This window comes from Protopterus annectens, chromosome 4.part0, assembly GCF_019279795.1.
Source record: "Protopterus annectens isolate FY-2018-M chromosome 4.part0, PAN1.0, whole genome shotgun sequence".
NCBI lineage: Eukaryota > Metazoa > Chordata > Ceratodontiformes > Protopteridae > Protopterus > Protopterus annectens.
This window is the reverse complement of record NC_056733.1, coordinates 1350392501-1350412500: the sequence shown is the minus strand read 5'-3', so window position 1 is coordinate 1350412500 and position 20000 is coordinate 1350392501. Positions and strand designations below refer to the sequence as shown.

General features: G+C 38.6%; 1 protein-coding gene across 8 annotated transcripts in view; it reads left to right on the top strand.

The window, feature by feature from the left end:
* The window catches only part of ABLIM3 (actin binding LIM protein family member 3), a 3936655-nt gene that overhangs the window by 2134524 nt on the left and 1782131 nt on the right, over positions 1 to 20000 (top strand). For all 8 annotated transcript variants that reach the window (XM_044069211.1, XM_044069207.1, XM_044069212.1 and 5 more), the window contains exon 3: positions 1082 to 1265. In XM_044069211.1, the coding sequence (XP_043925146.1) occupies positions 1082 to 1265 (184 nt within the window). The remainder of the gene's footprint in view (positions 1 to 1081; positions 1266 to 20000) is intronic.

The window sequence follows — 20000 nt, the reverse complement described above, 5'->3', positions numbered from 1 at the left end:
TTTATATATACTAACTCCACAAATGAATAACCTTCACGGCAGAATATAAAACAAAACCCATTGCCACATGAAAGTTGGCAGCAATAGCAGTTGACCAAACATGTATATCTACTTTATGAGTGACTGCTTGCAATGGTGACATTACCAAATGCACGTGTAAAAAATGCACATGTACTGTACACACCCACATGTACACATATATGTACACAGAGACATAAGGAGTGATGAAGTAGAGCTGCTTGTCACTTAACATGAAGGTAAGGCTAGACAGACAAAGTTCCTGTAGATGTCAAACACTGGCTCAAAAGCTTTCATGAAACGTTGGGCACCCTGTTCTAACTGAACTAAATATATCAGCTGTGAACGCTGGTTTACTATCAAATGACTGAAAACCAAAAGACTGAATACATTTTTAATGCAAGAGGCAAGCCCCCCTGCTCCCCTCATGTGGGAGGCTGCACCCCTCCCCACACCCCTTGCTAACTATATATACCAACTCCAAGATCACACAACAGTGGAGAAGGGGCAAATTCCATCATTCAGTATTTTGAATTTTCAGTCTTTTGGGGATTCGGTCTTTTGGTTTTCAATCATTTGATAGTAAACCGTGAACTCTACATACATTTATAACTGTAAGTAGTGTATTTAACCATAATTAATTGTCAAAAATCTGTACGTGAAAATTTTATGTATGTTACTTATGCCCTTCAAACTCAGGTTGTGGCTGAAAAGACCAGTTCATTTACCCAGTAATCAAAATTAGTTAAGAAAGTCATTGTTTTAAACTCAAATTGCTGATTGCAGTTGTACTAAGCTGCAGATTAGACAGGCAACTGGCATTTTTTACATTTTTGAAGGTTTGCATCATTTTTATCACAAACTGTTTGGACATAAACTGACTCATTTGTAACATGATTTACCTTAGGACCTATTTTTCTCTTTCTTCTAAAGCATTGTTTTCAGTTATTGCATGTATGGCTTTATGGCCTGAACTTAAATTATATGTAAAAAAATATAACTGATGCTGCGTTTAGAGTAGTTATGTGATTATTCCATTTTATTTTATTTGTATTTTTTTCAGTATGTGGTTGCAACCTTGCCCAGTCGGGTTTCTTCTTCAAAAATGGGGAATATATCTGTACCTTGGATTACCAGAAGTTGTATGGCACCAGATGTGACAGCTGTGGGGATTTTGTTAGCGGTGAAGTTATCTCAGCATTAGGACGGACTTATCACCCTAAATGTTTTGTTTGCACAGTATGCAGGTAATGTATTAGTATTATATGAAGAAGGCTCTTTAAATACCGTCAGTACTGTGTTTGTTCAACCACCTACTGTTTCTGTCTTCATTTTCATTTTCTTGCACTTTTAGCACAAATTGAATAAAATGTGCTAGAATCACGATTCACTTCTACCATATCACTCTGACATAGATCTCGTTTTTGTATGTTCAGTCTCTGCTGTCAGCATTGTTCCACTGCTCACCTGCCTAATAACTCGGTGGTTCAACAAATCACTGAATATAAACTTGAATGAATTCTAGTTTACATTAATATGGACCCCCACATCATTTACCATGTTTAAGAGCATGGGCATTTGTTATTAACTTTCTTAAGTTCCTGGATTTATATTTCTTGCTTCACATCTAATTTTCAGATGTTTCTTGATATGATCACATTATGCTTATACTGGTAAACTCTCCTACCTAGACTTTTTGAATCCTGTGGGTTTTCTCAAGTTTGAGTTTGCCAGCTTCATTGGAGTTTGTCTTACAGTTTATAAAGCAGTGGTACTATTCTCAGCATAATTTGCACTACTTGAGACACTGTGGCTAATAACGTTTTGTTAGTTGTTTTAATTAATACTTGGCTTTCACTTGGACTTTCCAGTGTAGATGTCCACAACTACCTCTGCCACATTTATGTCCAAATGGATGTTGATGTTGATTCAGTCCATAATTTCTTGATAATAGGTTCTAATTCTGCTAATCATATACACTTGGATTAGATTTACTTTGGTTGGTCTTTATCTGACAGTGCATTTGATGTATTTTTGACATAGTGACTGGTCTGTTTTTGTTTTCAGCTTACCTAAAGCTTAAGAATGTCACCTTATAGAGTGAGTGTCAGCATGTTTTTTATTTCCCGCATGTAGTTTGGGATGATTTAAAGCAGACCATCTTCTTTGATTTGAAATAGACTTTTATGGACTAATCTCAGTATCTACTATAGTTGTATTCCAATGGCTCTTCTCAGCATAATGGTTTTAGTCCACTCTGCCTGTCTGATCTAAACTGATATAAAAAAATACACCAGTTCTTGTCTAAAAGCAAACAAATTAATCGACATGGGTGCACACAGTGAGCACAAATACTTCACCAACCACCACTGTGGTAAATAATCTAGAAACAGCCACTCACATATGTTCACAATGGTGAACTGAGAGGGAGGTTAGCATAATGGTTAAAGTCTTTACCTCACATATACAAGGTACAGGGTTTGATTCTGACCTTTGGTTATTGCATAACATATGGAGGTTTTCTCCCCAGGCCTCCTCTGAAGATGGGTATTACCCAGTCAGACCTTCCCAATAAATAAATATGCTTGTAATAGTCTGTAGGCTGATAGTCCTAATTCTTCTCCCTCCCAAACACCACACAGGAAATAACACCAACCATAACTCCCCCAGCTGTCACGAGAGAACAAGTCCTCAATCCACTCTCAAAGGCCAAGAACACTGCAACAACAGGCCGCAATAATGTCATGAAATACAACCTATCTAGACTACTAGAATCACTATTTCAGCACAGCCTTCAGACAGGCTTCATGCCAAGTGGGTTTTGGGTTGGGAGGGTGGCCTAATGGTTAAGGTGTTTGCCTTACAAACACAAGGTACAGGGTTTGAGTCTCAACAAGGGATAAATGGCTAGGCTGAAAATGTCTCGCAAGAGCAGTTAGCCTAGCACTAATCTATGAACCTATGAAGTGAATGGAAGACAGCAACTTTCATTCCTCTGAACAATGGGAGGCCATCTACTGACCCAGGTAAGTACAGACCCTTAAATCTGACTAGTGTCATATGCAAATCAATGAAAAGAATTATCATGGAAATGATGAACTATGACACAGGAAACTTTCAGACACTGGATCCCACCCATTGTCAAAGGCAGGTCACACCTACTCAACCTAGTAGACATTTTTTAGAAGGTCATCAGAGCATTGGATGAGGGCAGAGTGGTGCATACTGCCTACTCTGACCGGTCCAAAGCATTTGACACAATACCCCACTCTGGCATTGCAAATAAAAACTCAAAAAATTGGAGAGCCAGACAGTTCACAGATAGGACCCAAGAATTTAAGATGGAGAGTGTCCCTCCACTAATAGCCTGTCACTACTAGAGTCCTTCAAGGCTTGGTACTGGAAATGCACCTTTTTGGCATCTACTTCTCTTATATTAGGGCCAACATCAAGGGTCTCTGTCTGGCCAAGTTTGCAAATAATTGGAAGCTAGGTGCAGTCATGGAATCCCCAATGACACAAATACCCACCAAGAAGACCTGACACAGATTAATAACTGGTGTGAGAGCCACAGTCTAAAAATTCAGTACCAAAAAATGCATACTAGTATTGTTTGTGAAGACAGCTACCACTGGAAACTATCATTTTGATAATACACCCCTTAGAGTAAACCCAGCAGCCAGGGATTTGGGAATGCATGTAGACAGTAACCTAGCTTTAACCATCAAGTGTCTATGGTATTAAGGAAATGATTCTATATGGTGTGATTTATAAACAAGGAAATCACATCTAGATCCAAGGATGTCATTTTTCCACGATACTTGGCCCTTATCAGACCAATCATTGAGTACAAAGTCCCCCCTCTTGTATGTACCTGGCCAGGCATACGCAACAACTGGAGCATCCACAGAGGTTCCTAATAACAAGAATACGTGGTCTAAACAACATGCTCTTCATGGACTGCCTTAAAGCCTTGTCCCTGTATGCAGTCTCCTACGGATGGTTGAGAGGTGATCTATGCCTGGCTTACAGAGCATCCTCTGATCCCACTCTGAAGGACCTGTTGCATGTCCAAAAAAGCAAAATGCACCATTATTACTGGATCTGCAACACAAATAGAACATGTTGGAGGGACAAGTATGTGCCTCAAAGACTACCCCATCTCTGGAACAGCTTCCCATCCACAATAAGCAGAGTTCTTCCCTATTTCAGTTCAAGTCTAACTTGGACCAGTAGATTGGGGAATTGGAAATTTACCACTGTTCTGACACCAATATGTCTAGCAGACAGAGGCAACCCATAAATGCTTAACCACTCATGATCAGGCTTGCATATAACCCTTAAAATCACCCTAGTGTATCAAAGCTTATCAGATACATTTGGGAAGCATGGCTAGTCTTAAAAAGGCTTGCCGGGGTCATTAACCTGGAAATCTCCTATGCACCTATGAACTGTTTTATTAAAATACAATGATAAATAAGACAACGTATTGAAATACAACAGTAAACAGATAGTAATTTTAGGCTGACATCAAAGCGTATCTTTCTTCAGGCTTATTATTTAAGATAAGCAAACATTGATTAATCTATACTTTAACAACCTTATCCATGTGATTCAAAACTACATTGTAATATTAAATCTACCATCTATTAAAATGTTTTCTTATATATTTTTTAATTTTAGAAATCTCTTTAATTGCTTGCACAGATTCAGTGAAGTATGGTCATTTAAACGAGTAAATACTTCACAGTTTATATATACATACCAGTGAGTTTCGCAAATCAGCAATTGATTTCTGTAGCCCCATCTTGTTTTACTTCTTTTGAAGACATGCTCCACTGAAAAATTTAATCAGACTTGCGATGTGCTTTTGCTGTATGTCTGAGTAAAACATTAACACTTTTCTTCTTTCTGATATCATTTCACTACTTCTTTATATTTTTATTCTTAAAGTTCTGCTAGTTTTACCTACTACTCCAAAAACACCTCTTCCTTCTATCTGATGAATCTGGGCATCTTGGGACAATGTAGCAATTGCCTCATGTACACAGACAACCCTCTCCTCCTACCAACCAACACTACAATCTGTGAGAGATGCACTTATCTAGCAAACTGAGGGTAATGCTCTCTCCATCCAAGACTGAACTTGACAGTCAAGAGGAGAAGGTAAACATTTGCACGACAACACACTCATCACATAGTCCCACTAAACCTACACCACCAAAATCCACTCATAGAAACACAAAAACATTCACAGAGGTTCTCATTAATAATCTGCTCAAGCAACAGAGACCTCCAAAGCAGAAACACAAGCAACCTCCAGCCCCCAACATAACCTAAATGTCACATAGCCCACAGACTCAGTGTGCCACTCAAGCACAGCCCATAAGGCAAAACAATGTACCCAATACTTTAGTCATAGGTGACTTTATAGTCAGGCACACTGATGTCCCACTCACCAGGCTAAGCAAGGAGAAGGTTACTGTCAGGTGCCTGTCAAGTGCCAGGATCCGCCACATAACCCATGCACTCAGGTCACTCCACAACAAGTACAAATGTGGCTCTGTCATTGTCCATGTTGGTGTGAATGACCCGAGACATACCTCCCTGGACTACATGAAAAAAGATATGGAAGAGCTCTCTGATCTTGTAGCCCAGGCAGGTATGACCCTAGTGCTGAGTAGCATCCTGCCATCACCCAGAATGATACCACAGTTGTTGTTGTGTCTTTTGGCTTTTCCCAGTTAGGGGTCGCCACAGTGAAACTCCAGTCCGCTAATGATTGGCAATAGATTTTTATGTGCCGAGTTGCCGGCAATGATGCACAACCTTCAACGAAGGTATGCCCATTCACGCATGTCTCCACACAGAAGATGCTCTAGCTGAGAATCGAACAGGACAACGTCTTACTGTGAGGTGACAACGTTACCGCAGCACCACCACCGCGGCCCGCACAATGATACCACAGTACAAGGACAAAATTACTGACTTCAACAATTGGCTAAGCTGCTGGTGTCATTCTAAGGGGTTCCAGTATCTGTCTGCCTGGGATGACATGGTTGACAGACCACGATGCTTTGCCAGAGATGGCCTGCACCTGTCACCCCTGGGATTCCAGATACTGGCTAAGGTTCTTGCTGCCCCTATAGTGCCTTTTTAAGGCAAGGTTCAAATGATAAATTCATCAGCAACAGGAACAGGCAAGCAAAAACTGAGGGTAATGCTACTCAATGCTAAAAGTCTAAATCTCAAAATGCACTCCCTTGAGGCACTCCTTAAAATGGAGAACATTGATATCTGTGCAGTGACTGAGACCTGGTTCAAGGCTCCAGAGAGCACCCCTGCATTACCAGGCTATAACTCATACCACACTTTTCGGCCACCTAACCTGAACTGGAACACCAAAGGTGGAGGTGTGTCCATATTCATTAAGGATATCCACATCTCCAGGCTAGTTGCTCAGCATAATGCATCTGAGGTTATCCAAGTGCAACTAACTTTGGGCAAAACTGCAATCCAAATTGTATCTTGCTACAGATCCCCCACCATGCCCCAGGATTCCCACTCCTCTTTTCTTGATATGCTGGAAAATATTAAGGTTCAACCAAACACCCTAATAATTGGTGATTTCAACTACCCCACCTTTAACTGGGAAAACTACTCATGTACCAACTTGTTTGCTCAACGCTTTCTGGAATTCATAAATTCCAATGCCCTGGATCAACTTATCCACACCCACACCAGAGGCAACAATATCCTAGACCTAGTTATTACTAACATGAGTGACCAGTGTTCCACACCTGAAGTCAACTCCTCGTTGGTCAGATCTGACCATAAGCTAATCACCCTAGATATCCATATCCCACCCCCCATTAAGGAAACCACGGTAAACCATTTCTCCAAAGCCAACTTCATGCTTCTTAAGACAGAAGTGGCGAACTTCATGACACCCATGTAGATGGACAATACAGTTACAACTGCTGAATCCTACACAGATGCACTCTATAAGAACTTACACGAGTGCATGGATCATGCTATCCCAAACAGAACCAAGATGCTATCCTCCAAAAAAAGGAAGCCAATCTGGTGGTCCCCTGCCATAAACAAACTCTACAACAGAAGGAAGAAACTATTACAAAAGAGAGTAAAATCCCATGAGTGGAGGAGTTCCCTGGTCAGCCTCAGTAAGAAGCTGAGATCCCTTATAAGATCCTCCAAAGCTAGCTCCAAAAACAAACTCACCACTGATTCTAGGGACAACCACAAAGCATTCTATAGCTATGTCAAGAATCTCAATGGCAACACCCAGATTTGCTCCGAGTTACAGCACAATGGCACGAAAATTACAGAACCAACTGATATTGCCAACATTCTAGCAGATAGGTTCAGTGCTAACTTTACCCCCTCTCACCCCCTAAAGAACCCATATCTGTACAGGAAGAATGCAGAGTCTTTGTAATCACAACTACGCAGGTAAAAGCTGCACTCTCTAAAGCCAAAAACACAGCATCCATGGGACCAGACAACATTCCAGGCTGCGTTTTACACGAACTTCAGAACAAACAGGCTCCCCACCTAAGCACCAGGTTCAATCACAGTCTCACATCAGGTTTTATGCCCACTGAATGGTGCACAACAACAGTTATCCCACTCCCCAAAGGGAGAGCCACCACTGATCCCGGGAATTATCGCCCTATTAGCCTGACAAGCCTTGTCTGTAAGGCCATGGAACGTATCATCATGGAACTCATAAACAAAGACATTGGTAACCTACAAACTCTGGACCCCACCCAGATTGGGTTTGTGAAAGGCAGATCATGCCTCCTAAACCTGACTGACTTCTTTGAGGCAGTCACCAAAGCTGTAGACGAGGGTAAGGTGGTTCACACAGCCTATCTTGACCTCACCAAGTCTTTCAATCCCCCATTCTGGAATTATAGCTAAACTAACTAAACTAGGTATAAATCCCTATGTCACAAGATGGGTTTCCAACTGGCTCATTGACAGAACCCACACTGTAAAAGTTGCAGAGTCCAAATCTGAGCTCAAACCAGTGACAAGTGGAGTACCACAGGGTTCAGTCCTGGGACCTCTCCTGTTTGGTATCTACTTCTCTGAAGTACAGGCTAACACAGAAATCTTTTGGCTAATTAAGTTTGCAGATGCCTGCAAACTAGGAGCCATAGTTGAGTCCCCAAATGATGTGGACATCCTACAGAAGGGCCTCACTGAGACAGATGCCCAGTGTCAGATCCATGGCCTCAATCTCATTGCCAAAAAGTGCATTGTCATCCCCTTTGGTAAAAACTCTGTACCCATGAACTACCACATAGGCGGCAGTCTACTTAATGCTGAATGTGTGATAATAGACCTTGGGACCCAGGTGGACAGTAGTCTCTCCTTTGATAATCACATCATCACAGTGGTCAGGAAATCCTTCTACATGGCACACCTCATCACAAAAGGGTTCTCATCCAGAAAAAAAGAGGTCATTGTTCCCCTCTTCTCAGCACTCATTAGACCCATTATAGTGTACAACGCCCCTTTTGGAATGTACCTCACAAGACATCTGCATTAGCTGGAAAGGCCACAGAAGTACCTCACAAAGGGGATTACTGGCCTCAAACAGATGCCCTACACTGACCGTCTCAAAAAACTCCAGCTTTACTCCATAGCATATCTCTTACTCCAAGGTGATCTCTGCCTAACATATAAAGCTGTGTCAAACCCAGAGCTGTTGGACATGCTACATCTAAAGAAATCCCAATCCCTCCGAGCTACACGCTTTAGAGACCTAAACCTTGTCACCACAATAAAAAAGACATGCTGAAGGGATAGATTCCTGTCCCAGAGACTTCCCATACTCTGGAACAAGCTATCCATCTATGTCAAGCAAAGTTCCTCATTAGCACTCTTCAAGAAAAATCTTGATGAGTGGATGGGAATAGGAAATACACCCCAGGGATCACTTATGTGGCTCTGCTCGACAGGGGCACAGGAAAATAAGTTTCTTGGGTGGCATAAGCCAGGGAACCTTGTTGGCTAGGCTTACTTAGGCCCTTGGGCCGATTGCCTAGTACCTACCTATGAACCTATGAACCTATGCAGATAGTTGCATGGACTAACAACTGGCCTGTTATAGTCTACTTTACCTGTAAAATACATTTTTATAAGGTTTTATGGTGTTGAAAACAATGACCAGCCTTAATATGACAACAAATATGCTTATATTTGTGTTGAATTCCCAAGGTGCTATCTAAGGCCAAAAACACTATGCCTATGGAATCAGGTAAAATACCAGACTGCCAGCTGGTCAGCCTGAAACATGACTTGTCTGATTCCCTACAAAAGCTGTTTGGTATCACCCTCCAAACAGGCTTCATCCTGGATAAATGAGGGAATAGCAACAGTTTTGTCCTTGAACAAAGGTGGGCCTTCAACAGACCCCAGTAATTATAGACAGTCTCATCTGCAAGGCTATAAAAAGGAACATTATGGGATTAGTAAATAAGGATACAGGTAATCTATAGACTGTACCAATTCAGTTTGCAATCATAGAAGGCAGGTCCTATAACTGTATGATAATGTCTTAAACTTCTTCTTTGAAGAGTTACTGAAAGAATGGATGAGAGCAAAACAGTGCACATCACATATCTAGACTTCACAAAGGCCTTCAATACCATTCCGCATGCAGATTGACATACTCTGCCAGCTAAATATTGGCTCCTGTGTAACTCATTTAATAGCAAACTGGATCACAAACAGAACCCAGAGAGTTAGCTGTACTTTTTCCAGAAGACCTGCAACTAGCAGTATCCTTGGGTTAGAGCCTTGGGCCATACTTCTTTGGCATTTACTTTTTGGAGGTCAAAGCTAATATCAAAGTTTTGAAGATGACCATGTTGGCAGGCAACTTTAAACTTGGTGCCATCATAAACCCCCCCCCCCCAGGGGACACCAAAATCCTCCAAAAGGGCCTGTCCTGAGCAAATAGTTCATGTCAAAACCATGGACTAAAACTTAATGCTAAAAAGTGTGTAACTGTATCATTCATCAAATATGATTCCATTTGTAATCATCACATTGACACTGAAAACTTATGCTGTAGTTGGGAATCTGGAAACCTATGCTGACAATCACTGTCCTTTGATTGCTACATATCCACTGTTGTAAAGAAGTCATTTTTCATCCAACAGCTTATATTTAAAAGTATTATGCCAAGATCTCTGAATATAATCATTCCAAGATACTCAACACTCATTAGGGTGATCAATGAATATAATGTACCTTTCTGTATGTGCCTGTCCAAACACTTGTCACAGCTGTTAAAACCTCAAGGCTTTCTCACTAAAAAATAAAGACCTATATTATAAAAACTGTACAGACTATTTCTGTGCCTTGTCTGTCTTCTCAGTATCAGACAAGTTACTGAGAGGCAACCTCCGCCTTGCATATAGAGTTTCAACAGACCCTATTACATATTTGCAAGTCCAATGATATCATAAACATCCACTCATGTGATCTCAATCTCTTTTGCAAAATAAATAGAAGATGTTGAAAGAATAAGTATGTATCATTGAGAATACCTATTTTATGAAACTGTCTTCCATTCCACATAAAGCAAAGTACTTCTGATACGCCATTAAAATGTAATTTGGATGGATGGATGGGTAACTGCAAATTCATACCTGGTTTAGTATCCCTGTCCCTCATGGATAGGGGAACATGCAAATGTCCCAACTTATCCTTGTTTGTCCCATCTTTGCATTATTCATATGCAAAATATAAAGGCGAAAAACTATAATGGAAATGTAAAGCAAGGTAGGTTGAGATCCTATCTGACCAATAGCCTTGCAAGTATTTATGAATATGTATCACAACAATGACATGCACACATGCCTGTTAAATAAATGCATTGATATCTACCATATGCTAATAATTACCTTAAGCTTTTGGAATGCGTATTAATAAAGTATGGTCTGAAAGAGCCTTTATCTGACTTGCTTGCTGGACATTAAAATATCCTAATTTCTTTGGATAATCTCTTCTACTTGTTTTGTTAAAGATATTTCTTGCTAAACATATTTTATATATTTTTTCCTCATTCTGTGACATATCAAACACCTCCCATGACCTTTATTTGGTCAGGCAGATATTTTGCTTTGTCCTTAAACTATAGTTATTTTGAGAATTACACACCCCGGCTACTTTAATTCTTGTTTAATGCAAATAACATGTTTTTTTTGTGTGTGCTTTGCCTCACATATTAACATACATCTCTGCTGGCACAATGTTTTACTTGACATCCTAATGTGGAAAATAATTATTGCACTAGTCTTACTTTTTGTAAATATTGTCATTTCCCCCCTGTACATATTAGCTTTCACTTGTCACCTGTCCATGATCATATCTTTCAATCTGTGTGCATAACAAATCATGACACTAGCTTTTAAAATCATAATAGGTAATCAGAAGGAGAAGCACTTCTTGTTTCTAAGAATAGAACACTTTCCAGTCCTAGTCCCTATACAGCTTATGAAAAAGTATTTTCATAGATGGTTATTTCTTTCATTTAATACTGTATGTACCTTCAGTAAAGAAAACCTATACACCTAAATGGAGCAGGTCTGAAATCTGAGGGGAGTATCCTAGTGCAGTGTCTAAATTGAAACCGTGAGATATTGTCATTTCCATTGTGACTTTAGGCTTAATTCCTGTTTTTTTCAAATCACTATAGATGCCTGTCATATGCTTTTATTCCATTGTGACTTTAGGCTTAATTCCTGGTTTTCTCATATCCCTATAGATGCCTGTCATATGCTTTAATTTGATTCCCGATTGTTATACCTACTGGTTACTACATTTGAATGACAAAAAAACTTAATTGCCCACTTTTTTAAGAGCTTTATAACTAATACTTCTGAGAATCCTTTATATAAATATATATATATATATATATATATATATATATATATATATATATATATAGAGCTAACATTTACTGTTTTAGTTTAGTATTTTATTCAGTCACTGCTTGCTTTGCTTATGTTAGGAAACTCAAGCTAACCATTATTGCAACTACTTCTACACAGAAAGTTAATCATCTCTATGACACTGGTGTATCTTCAGATCAACGTGTTTCAGTAAGGAGGTGTAGAAGCTGAAAGAGGCATGGGTACCTCCTGCAAAATATTCATTTCTGTGTTTTTCATTAAGTGCAGTTATGTTATGGACTCACTAAGTTGAAATGGTAGTCTGCAGCACAAACAGCTTGGTCTCTTACACAGTGCTCAGAATCGGACCTAACCCCCTTGCAGCAGGCAGCTGGTGTCATTTGGCTGTAATAATTAGCAGCTGCTAGCCCACAACCAAAGTAAGGTAGAAGATCTTGTGTAAACTGAATTTATATTTATTATGTTTTATTAATTACTGTAACTACCTCTTCCTGGTGTTGGCTGATTGTTCTCATCAGTGGTTTCCCCCCTATTTGTTTATTTATTTTTTCTGAACTGTGATGGCAGCTTCAGGGGGTTAAGTAGTATGTCTAATTTATTTAGTTGGTCTCTTGGATTCTGTCAGTCTATGTAACACAATGAATTCAGCTGCTTTTACTTTACAATTTTCCATGAAGTGATGGGGTTCTGGAGACTGAAACAGTGTCTGAACGATGGTTATATTAGATCAAGTTTTCATTAAGTGCCTGATCCATACTTTCAGGCTTTCTTGCTAATTTCATTACTTCAGATTTTATAGGTCCAAGGCCACCCTCACATTCAAGCACTGTTAACCTATAGGCTGTGCTCAAAGGTGGGAATTACTGTTTAAAAGTGTTTATTCTCTGACAGGACATGGGTATGCACCTTTACTTCCTGTACTTTGGTAGTTAGCATGTCCTCTTAGCACCTAAATTAACATTATTAGCTTTAGGCAACAAAAAAGGAATAAAAAAGAGAGAGACAGAGAGAAATAAAAGATGACAAGAAAAGATTTAAAGTTAATTAATAAATATGGTAAATAAATGATATAAATATGTGATGGTTGCGCATATATGATTATGTATGGAAATATTATTTTAAATGATCTAATCTGATTTTTATATAAAAAATAAATTATACAAGGCAGCCCAAAGGAGCTTTCTTATCAGACCCTTCCCAGACTTCCATGCCTTTATTTCTTTGGAAATTAATAATGATGAATATGAATACCACTTTGAGTAAGACTAAGTCTGACTTGGACGGAGTAGCTGTTTGTCATTGACAACTAACAGTAGTTTACCGTTTTATCTCAGATTTTAGAAATAGCACAGCATTTGAAATAAACTTGGTTATGTTCTTCTTTGTCTCCTTATATTTTTGTCTTTGGTATTTCTTTCAAAATATTGGCAATAGGATCATTAGCTGTATGATAATATCATAAACGTATGTTACAATTTGCTTAATTTAACCTTATTTACTGCATTAGTTCCTCCAAATGGTAAGTTGTTGGCTTTGTACTCAAGTAGTCCTTAGTTTGATTTGCACTGGAGTTTTTATTATGAAAATGAAGGTATTAGCAATACATATATCTATATATAGTTACAAGAATGAAATCTCACTTACCCGAAACACATAACACCGAGATGAAAAGGCCAACAGAACCAGCACACTGATGTCCCAGAACACCAACTTACCACTCCAGGTAAGTAACCGCTTGGCCATCTTAAACAAAAATGTAAACCGAAGAAAACCAAACCCTCCTAAGTAAATATACCAACTCTGAGATTGCACTACCGTGGGAGTAAGGGGCAAAGTTCAACAGGGTGGCCAAGCCATTATTTACCTGCAGTGGAAAGTCAATGTTCAGGGACATCGGTGTTGTTTGGTCATCAGTCTTTTTCTCTTGGCATTTTAACAGTCGAGTAAGTGAACATTCGGGTTTCAGAAGGGGACCCATTCTTTAAAATAATACATTGCCTACCTGTAGTTTTGTTAATTCTATTCAGAGTTCATTTTGTGCTGTCAGTTAATTGTAATTTTTTTAATGGTAATAGTTGATAGATGGTTTCATACAGTCTTGCTTATAAATTAGGATAAATGACAGAGGAAATGACCAAGACTGTATGGTCATTTCGTCTGTGATTATTATAAGTTAGGATAAATGTCTTCATTAATTTTACAGTAAGGTATAATAATTCTAATTTAGTTATTGGAAGCAGTTTAGTTAGCCTATATTTATGAATACGATATTATATTAATCAATGTTACTGTTTTACCAGCACATTTCAATCACATTAGTGTATAGGCCTTAGGGGTTAGTAGCACACTGCTCTGTCATTTAGGTGTAGAGTTAAATTCTCTTTAAGAGACATTGTACATAATAATGTCCCCCCATCCCTTTTAGTATTATGGCCTTCTTAGCATGGCCTTGTTGTGGGAGTTCTAACAGAGGTCACTACAGTACTGTGTTGGGGGTGAATTTGTCTCACTGTATTCATTTTTTATTAGCTAATGAAGGGAGTGGAGGAATCTTCAGATTCTCCTCAAGCCATTGCATACAGGGCAGCTGGCAATTAATTAAGCCAGAAGCACCAGCCCAAAAAGGGCTGAGCACAGGACAAGGAAAGATCGCACTACTCCCACTGAAATAGATGTACCTATTGAATTCCCCCCATGGTACAGACATACACAGAGGAATGAACAGTTGAGGAGAACAAATCCAAGTCTTTCCAGTTATAGGTTGACAATGGCTTGCCCTCTTCATAATAGGCTCAATCCAATCCAGTAATTATTAGTATAGGGGACAGTAGTGTTGGTAACTCCAGTTTTCAAAGTAAGGCTTCTGTTCTAGGCTCCAACAGCTTGAGCTCCTCCTCCTGGGATTTAGGTAAACTCTTGCAGAGTCATTCCTTCATTAAAATAGATGTTTTGGCTGACAATTCAAAGGACTTTCTGAAGAGTCAAGTTAAAAGAATTTGAAGTCTTTGTAGGGGTAAGCGTAGATATTAAAGGATTTGTTCTACACAGAAATTTAGAAAGAAAGATTAGCAATCACTTTCCAGCATTCCCCATTTGAGGTTTCAGAGTCTCTCCATTGGTTTGCTACCAAAGAGGAGAGATGGGTATTCCAGTTATTTCACCATCTCTTATTTACAGGTGGCATTTCTGTAAGGATGATAAAAGCACAAGATATGCTAAAGTATATTGTTTCATTAGATGATTTTATTCAATTCACTTGTCATTTTAAGAACTCCTAACTATCCTAACTTGATAGAGTCTGCCTTCTATTTTCTCTCTGTTTTCAATAATTATTTGCATCACCTGAATATGCAGTTTGAGCAACTTGGGCACCCAGGTTTTTGGCAAACTGACTTTTGACCACCATACTGCTTCCATTGTATGGAAAGGTTTCTACATGGCCCATCTCATTAGTAAGGGTATCTCATCCAGGCACAAGGAGGTCAACACAGCCCTTTATTCTTCCCATATAAGACCCATTATTGAGTATAATGCCCCTTTCGGCATGTGCCTCACAGAGCACATGCAGCAGCTGGAGAGACCACAGAGGTTCCTCACCAGGAGAATCCAGGGCCTCAAACATCTACCCTACACAGATAGGCTAAAAGCTCTGTCCCTCTGCTCAGTCTCATACAGACTCCTCAGAGGTGACCTCTGTCTGGCACACAAAGCAATCTCAGACCGCGGCTTGATGGGACTGCTGCATATCTACAAGTCAAGCTCCATTCGAGTAACCCACACACATGACCTCAACCTGGTCTTTGACATCAATAGGACTTGTTGGCAGAACAGATTTATGTCCTAGAGGATCTCCCTTTTGTGGAACAGATTCCCTCTCCATATCAAGCAGAGTACCTCATTAACCCTTTTTAAGCACAACCTGGATAACTGGATTGGAATAGAAAATACACCACTGAGATTCCACCTGTGTCCCTGCTGGACAGGGGTATTGGATGCTGACTTGCCAAAACATGGGTTAAATTCTTGGCTAGGCTTGTAAGGTCCTCAGGGCCAATAGCCTAGTAACTTCCTATGATCCTATGACTTGGCTATGCCCATGGGTTATTCAGTAGCTTAAGCCACCGTTTTAAAGTTTATTTCAGCCTTGCAGTGGTATTGGGAGCAGAGGTCACCATTACAGCATGCTGTGTACTAATTGTTTATTGAGAAGAGGAGAGATGACTATCAGGAAGGGTCTTTCTACATTTTTGGATTTTTGTAATCAGATTTAGGTATTCCTGCTGCATGTAAAACAGAAGGTTATAATAAGATACTTACAGTTTTAAAGCCAAGATTAGATATGCTTTCCTTTACACATAGAATACAAGAGGAAAAGCTGGAGAGCCTTACATCTTGTATTCATTTCTTTCTTGTCTGACACAAAAATGTTACTGTTGGGCAATGTATGCAATTCTGTGGCCTGCTGAGAAATGTTCCTAGGGCTGGGTCTCAGGTAACTCGTTATTCAGATGTTTAGCCATTTTACTGTGGGTTGGTCCCAAGAGAGACTTTAGTGTCAGGATTATGGGAGGGTGGATCATGTCTTTTTGTTAAATCATTTGGTAAGTTTTAATGATAGATAATTTTGTCAGGTACAATTGGTGCCAAGTGTACAATTGTCAGTTATGTACAGATGCAGCAGGGGATCGGGAATGGAAGGTTATTTTATGGGACAGGGGTACTCAACAGCCTGGCATCCTTACTGGACTAAGGCTAGGATGAAGGTCATCATTAATTCACAAGTAATGCCTATATAGGTTTCAGTGCTTGTAAGGCAACAGCAACTTTGCAAAGAGGAAGTGAATTTTAATCTGATAACAAGGCTGTTGTTCACGTTTTGATCAAGAAGTCATCTAAATGTGTGTGAGTGTAGTGTGTGCCTATTGTTGCTCAGTTTACACATTATAGTTTCATAGGTTCATAGGTAAGTACTAGGCTGGTTACCACTGTGGGCCATTTTAAACTGAGTTAATTTCCCTTTTTGTGATTGGAATAACCTATCCCATTTGTCTATAGATTAGTCTTACCATCCCATGATTGATAATTACATATTATCCCTAATTAGAATAACTGGGAGTATATCATAAATAATTTGAGGGGACCTATGCATGAGACAAAGCATAAGGAGCTGCATATGTCCATTAGTAGTACAGGGGGCAGTCCTGGGGTACATTTTCTGTTTCCCAATCCATAGATTTAAGTTGTGCTTGAAAATTGACAGAGATAAACTTTGTATTATGTGCATGAGGAGTCTGTTCTATAGCAGCAGTGCTCTCTGCAAAATATACCTGTCCTAATTATCTTTTTCTGCAGAGAATATCTCAGGCAATCACAATATTCTAGCTGATTTTCATTTGCAGGTGTCCAGGTTCTCTCAGTTGTTTCATGTCATAGCTGCTTTATCCACCAGCATCCCAGACAAGCTTTAGTTGATTAGAGAGGAATAGCATGATACTTGTGGGCCTTTTTTATCAAGAAGGCCTAGAGAGTATCTAGCAAAATCTTCAGTTAATCTGGAATGGCTCTTCCTAAGGAAGAGAGATGTTGGTCAGTTTAATTAATTTTATGTTACTTAGCATCTTGTTTGACCAGAGTTGAAGCTCCTTTATCTGCGAGAGGACCTTACCTGTGCTTAGTTTAGTTTTAAAGTCTTTGATCTCAAGGATGTAACTAACATAATTTCTTGACTAAAATATCAAAGATTTGTAATAGATTTAAAGGAAATCACTCAGAGTATTGATAACCCATAGGTCAATATTTCCTGAAATATATTTTAGTATATGTGCATGCAGCATCACCTAATTATTAGACGTTTGTGTTCTGGGGTACATTATTTATATGGTGGTATGCAGGGGCATTCCTTTTAGCACGCTGCTGGCTCTTTGAGTCAGAGGCAAGTCTCAGTGGTTGATATTGCTATTAAAGTTGAGATTTATAAGTTAAAGTCTGACTAATCAAGTAAAGGTCATCATGTCATAGAACAGATCAGTAACCCCTTAATTTGACCAATGTGTTGTTGCATTGTCCTACATACATGTTCGGCCCTTTTAATATTGAAAGCTTGATATTTCCTTTCCCTGTGTTTTTTTTTTTAGTTAATGATCAAGTATTTAATACACATTTAAAAGATGACTTATCTCGTCATGGTTCACCTTCATTTGGTTATACTTTTCATTAATTTACAATGGGATGAGCCTCAGATTTCATTCTTCAAGGTCAGACTTTGGAAATAATTGAAAGGCTTGGGAGATGGTCATCCACTGTTTATTTGAAATGTGTTTGTTAGTGATTCAGAGTTTATTTCATTTGGTTATACTTCTCAATAATTTACAAAGGGATGAGCCTCAGATTTCATTCTTCAAGGTCAGACTTTGGAAATAATTGAAAGGCTTGGGAGATGGTCATCCACTGCTTATTTGAAATGTGTTTGTTAGTGATTCAGAGTTTATTTCATTTGGTTATACTTCTCAATAATTTACAACGGAATGAGTCTCAGATTTCATTCTTCAAGGTCAGACTTTGGAAATAATTGAAAGGATTGGGAGATAGTCATCCACTGGTTATTTGAAATGCATTTGTTAGTGATTCAGAGTTTATTGCTGTTTGATAGTTCATGTTTTACCATTTCTTACAGATCCATTATGTGATTTAATGTTGGGGATCTCCTTTATTTATTGAGCAGAGCAAAATTCATAAAGGAGATTCAAACTTGTGTTTGGATCCTTGCTATTATGTCATAATTTGTAAAGGATTTCCAGAAGTATGTTTAGATTAGCTTGTGGCACCTTTGTTTAGTCTGATAAAATAAATGAATACAGTTATCAAGACTATAGCAAAAATTCATATGATATAAAATAAGTAAATATTATTATGCATCAGAATTAATAATAGATATAGTCTTACCTCAAAACATGTGGCAATAAGGGGAAAAGAAGGGAATAAATCAAATGCCATTGTGGAAGTATCTAATAGAGAAAACTATAAATCAGTGAAGACAAGAAGTATCACTGTTAGAAAATTACAAAGAGGGAACAGATTAACAAAAGTACTTAGAAAGATAGACATGATAAAAGCAATGCGCAGTGTTAGAACAGACCTGGATCTATAGTGCACAATTGCATATATTAAACTAACGATATCAGCATAGGTAAAAAAAGAAAATCAGAAGATATTCAGATAAATATAAAGGAAAAGTACAAAATAAGCAATTCACTGATGACCCAAAAATGTTTTACAGAGAACTGGGAAACAAAACAAAAGGAATCAAAACACACATCTAAAAAAAGAAGAAATAGACACATTTTGGATAAATATATATGAAGACCCTGTGGAACATAACAAAGAGGCTGAATAGATTTAAGAAGTAAAAAAAAAAAAATAGTACGAAATTCAAATGTACTGCATATGAAATGGAATGAAATGGCCAGAGAAAGTGAAACAAAATTAAGAAAAGCTCCTAAATGGAAACCCCAGGTCCAGATGCAGTACCTAACTTCTACTGCAAAGTATTAATGTAATTACATGAAGATTTAGCCCTGATTAGGAACTACTTATATGCACACTCCAAACACATATTACCAACAGGAAAAACAATACTCTTCTTTAGACTGAATTTACAAGCTATCCTAAAAACTGTACACCAATAACGTCTCTTCCAACAATATGTAAACTGATGCCAACGCAGTTTATAGTCATTTAGAAGAAAACTCAGTCATGACAATAGAACAAAAGGAGTCATATGAAACAAAGGATCATTTGTTTTTAAATAAAGTCATAATGATGAATTGTTAAAACAAGAAGAATCTAAAAATGGCATGGATAGACTACAAAAAAAATTGACAGCATCCCACATTCATGACTAAAGGACTGCTAACAGATGTATAAGCTACACCCTTAACTTACCAATTATATTACAGTGAACGTGAAACAGTGGCAACAACTTTGCAGTTGAGCCATGATAAAGTACAAATTATTATCCCAGAACCAAAG